Raw genomic sequence first — 2062 nt, 5'->3', positions numbered from 1 at the left:
TTTATATACAAATCAATTTAGTCTCTCACTCATATTTTTTTAAAAAAATGGTTTATTGAGTTGTCCATTTCGTTAATTCAACATTTAAAAAAGTCTATATGTACATATAGAATTGATGCATTGACGACTTTTTAAATGTAATCTTAATAAATACACTAAATTAATTTACTTATGTCAATTTAGGAGTTTAACCGATACAAAGTGTAGATCTCATGCAATATTCGTTCGAAAAAATGCTATAAAGAATTTAAATTGACATATTTATTAGTTTAGCATTGATATAACTCGAAAAGTTTAGGAGTATAAATTCATATTTTTCTACGGAAAAAAAGTTACGATTGTATAAGTGAGTAACAACATCTCTATCGGTATAAGACTTCTTGGATCAAAGCAAAAGCATAGTCGTCTGTTTGGACCCGAATAAAATTGGATATTTTTTTTTCCAAAACAAGTTTTTCTAACCCATGCAAATTTCTTCCATTTGGTTTCTGGCTCTTAGGTTAAAAAACATTATGATAATTGCAATGGGTATCACATTTATTGTTAATAATTAAGTGTATAATATAGTGAAATCTATCAATGATAAATTCTATTTTTCATAGATTTCTAGTGGCGACATGGTTTAATACTAATAGACTCAGAGAGTTAAATCTAAAGTTTGCAGCAATTTTGGTTATCTTTTAGTCTTTGAGCTCAATTTTGGTTATTTTTATATGTGTTAATGTGCTCGTTGGTTTGTTATATCTATATATTTATATTAACATTATGTTATATTTGTTAATACTAGGAACTTATTATTATATTTGCAAGTGGCTGTAACTTAAAAAATCATATAAAATTTGGATCGGAGGTTAGCTTAAACCTCAAAGTTAACAAAATCAAGTAAGTGGGGAGGGAGAACATTTATAATTAAGAAAACACAAAGGAAAAAGAGAAAAGGAAGGAGGGGCCAAAGAAGAGGAATGAGTAGGAAAATTAGAAAGAGGTGGGGGCGTTTTGGGTTCAAACATGTCATTCACTTCTCCCAAAACGCCCGTGGTCTGTCCATTTACCCCACAAATTAACCCCAACCCCCCCTTTCCTCTGTTTCCCCTCTCTCTCTCTCTCTCTCTCTGTTTTTCTCACCATAAATACCCCCTTCTCCTTTCTCACCTCTCTCGCTCTCCACTTTCCACTTTCCACTTTCTCTCTACCTTTCTGTTTTTTAAAAGGCTAACAACCCAATGGCCATCAGAAAGGCGAGCAAAATGCCACAAACGGCGGTGCTCAAGCAGCTACTCAAGCGCTGCTCCAGCTTAGGGAGAAAGGCCCAGTACGACGAAGCGGGTCTCCCTTTGGATGTTCCCAAAGGCCATTTTGTTGTCTACGTGGGTCAGGATCGAACCAGACACATTGTCCCCATCAAATTTCTCGATCATCCTCCCTTCCAAATCTTGCTTCAGCAAGCCGCTGAAGAATTTGGGTTCGATCATGACAGAGGACTCACTATTCCTTGCGATGAACATGTGTTTCAGGCCTTAACTTCATCGCTTCTTACTCAACTTTAATTCATTTCTCTTTTATTATATAACTATATATATATATATATATATATATAGGGCTATAGTTTAGTCAGTGTTTCTTTTTTGTTCTGGCTAAAGCGATGAAGCTGCTGCACTTGCTTCTCTGCCATATAATGCGAAATCTCTCTGTTTCTTTCTTTTCCTTTTCTTTGAAATTTAACAGTCGAAATTGAAGCCACGATTCCCGATGCAAGAAAAGAAACTGTAATTAGTTTGGGGAAATGCAAATTTGACTAATGACGGTGAGAGAGAGTGGGTTTGTTCTTGTGAATGTGATTTTGTTGTCTTTCAATCCTCAAATTTAGTCACTGATTTTAAGGGTTTTGTCCACTCTCTTTTTGTTTAATTTCTTATTTTCGTTCACGGTTGGAGTTTCTCGATTCACTAAAACCGTTTTTTGCCGTTAAAACTGTTGAAAAATGGAATCCAAACGCCATGGAATGTTCTGTCACACCCCCAACGCTTTCCCTTTCCCTTTCCCTTTCACTTCCCCTTTCCAT

The 2062-nt window shown here is 35.2% G+C and overlaps 1 protein-coding gene across 1 annotated transcript; it reads left to right on the top strand.

Moving 5' to 3' along the window:
• Positions 1-1116: 1116 nt before the first annotated feature.
• On the top strand, positions 1117-1700 carry LOC120086833 (protein SMALL AUXIN UP-REGULATED RNA 16-like). Its single transcript, XM_039043638.2, has one exon. The coding sequence runs from the start codon at positions 1224-1226 to the stop codon at positions 1545-1547; it is 324 nt and encodes a 107-aa protein (XP_038899566.1). The 5' UTR covers positions 1117-1223; the 3' UTR covers positions 1548-1700.
• The last annotated feature ends 362 nt before the right edge of the window (positions 1701-2062 follow it).

The sequence above is a fragment of the Benincasa hispida genome, chromosome 9 (genome assembly GCF_027475165.1).
Source record: "Benincasa hispida cultivar pf3 chromosome 9, pf3_genome.v1.1, whole genome shotgun sequence".
Taxonomy (NCBI): Eukaryota; Viridiplantae; Streptophyta; class Magnoliopsida; order Cucurbitales; family Cucurbitaceae; genus Benincasa; species Benincasa hispida.
Note: the sequence above shows the minus strand (reverse complement) of the source record. Positions and strands in the feature narration are given on the sequence as shown.

Excerpts from the sequence above, each read along its gene's own strand:
- LOC120086833 (XM_039043638.2), top strand. The coding sequence starts at position 1,224 with ATGGCCATCAGAAAGGCGAGCAAAATGCCACAAACGGCGGTGCTCAAG.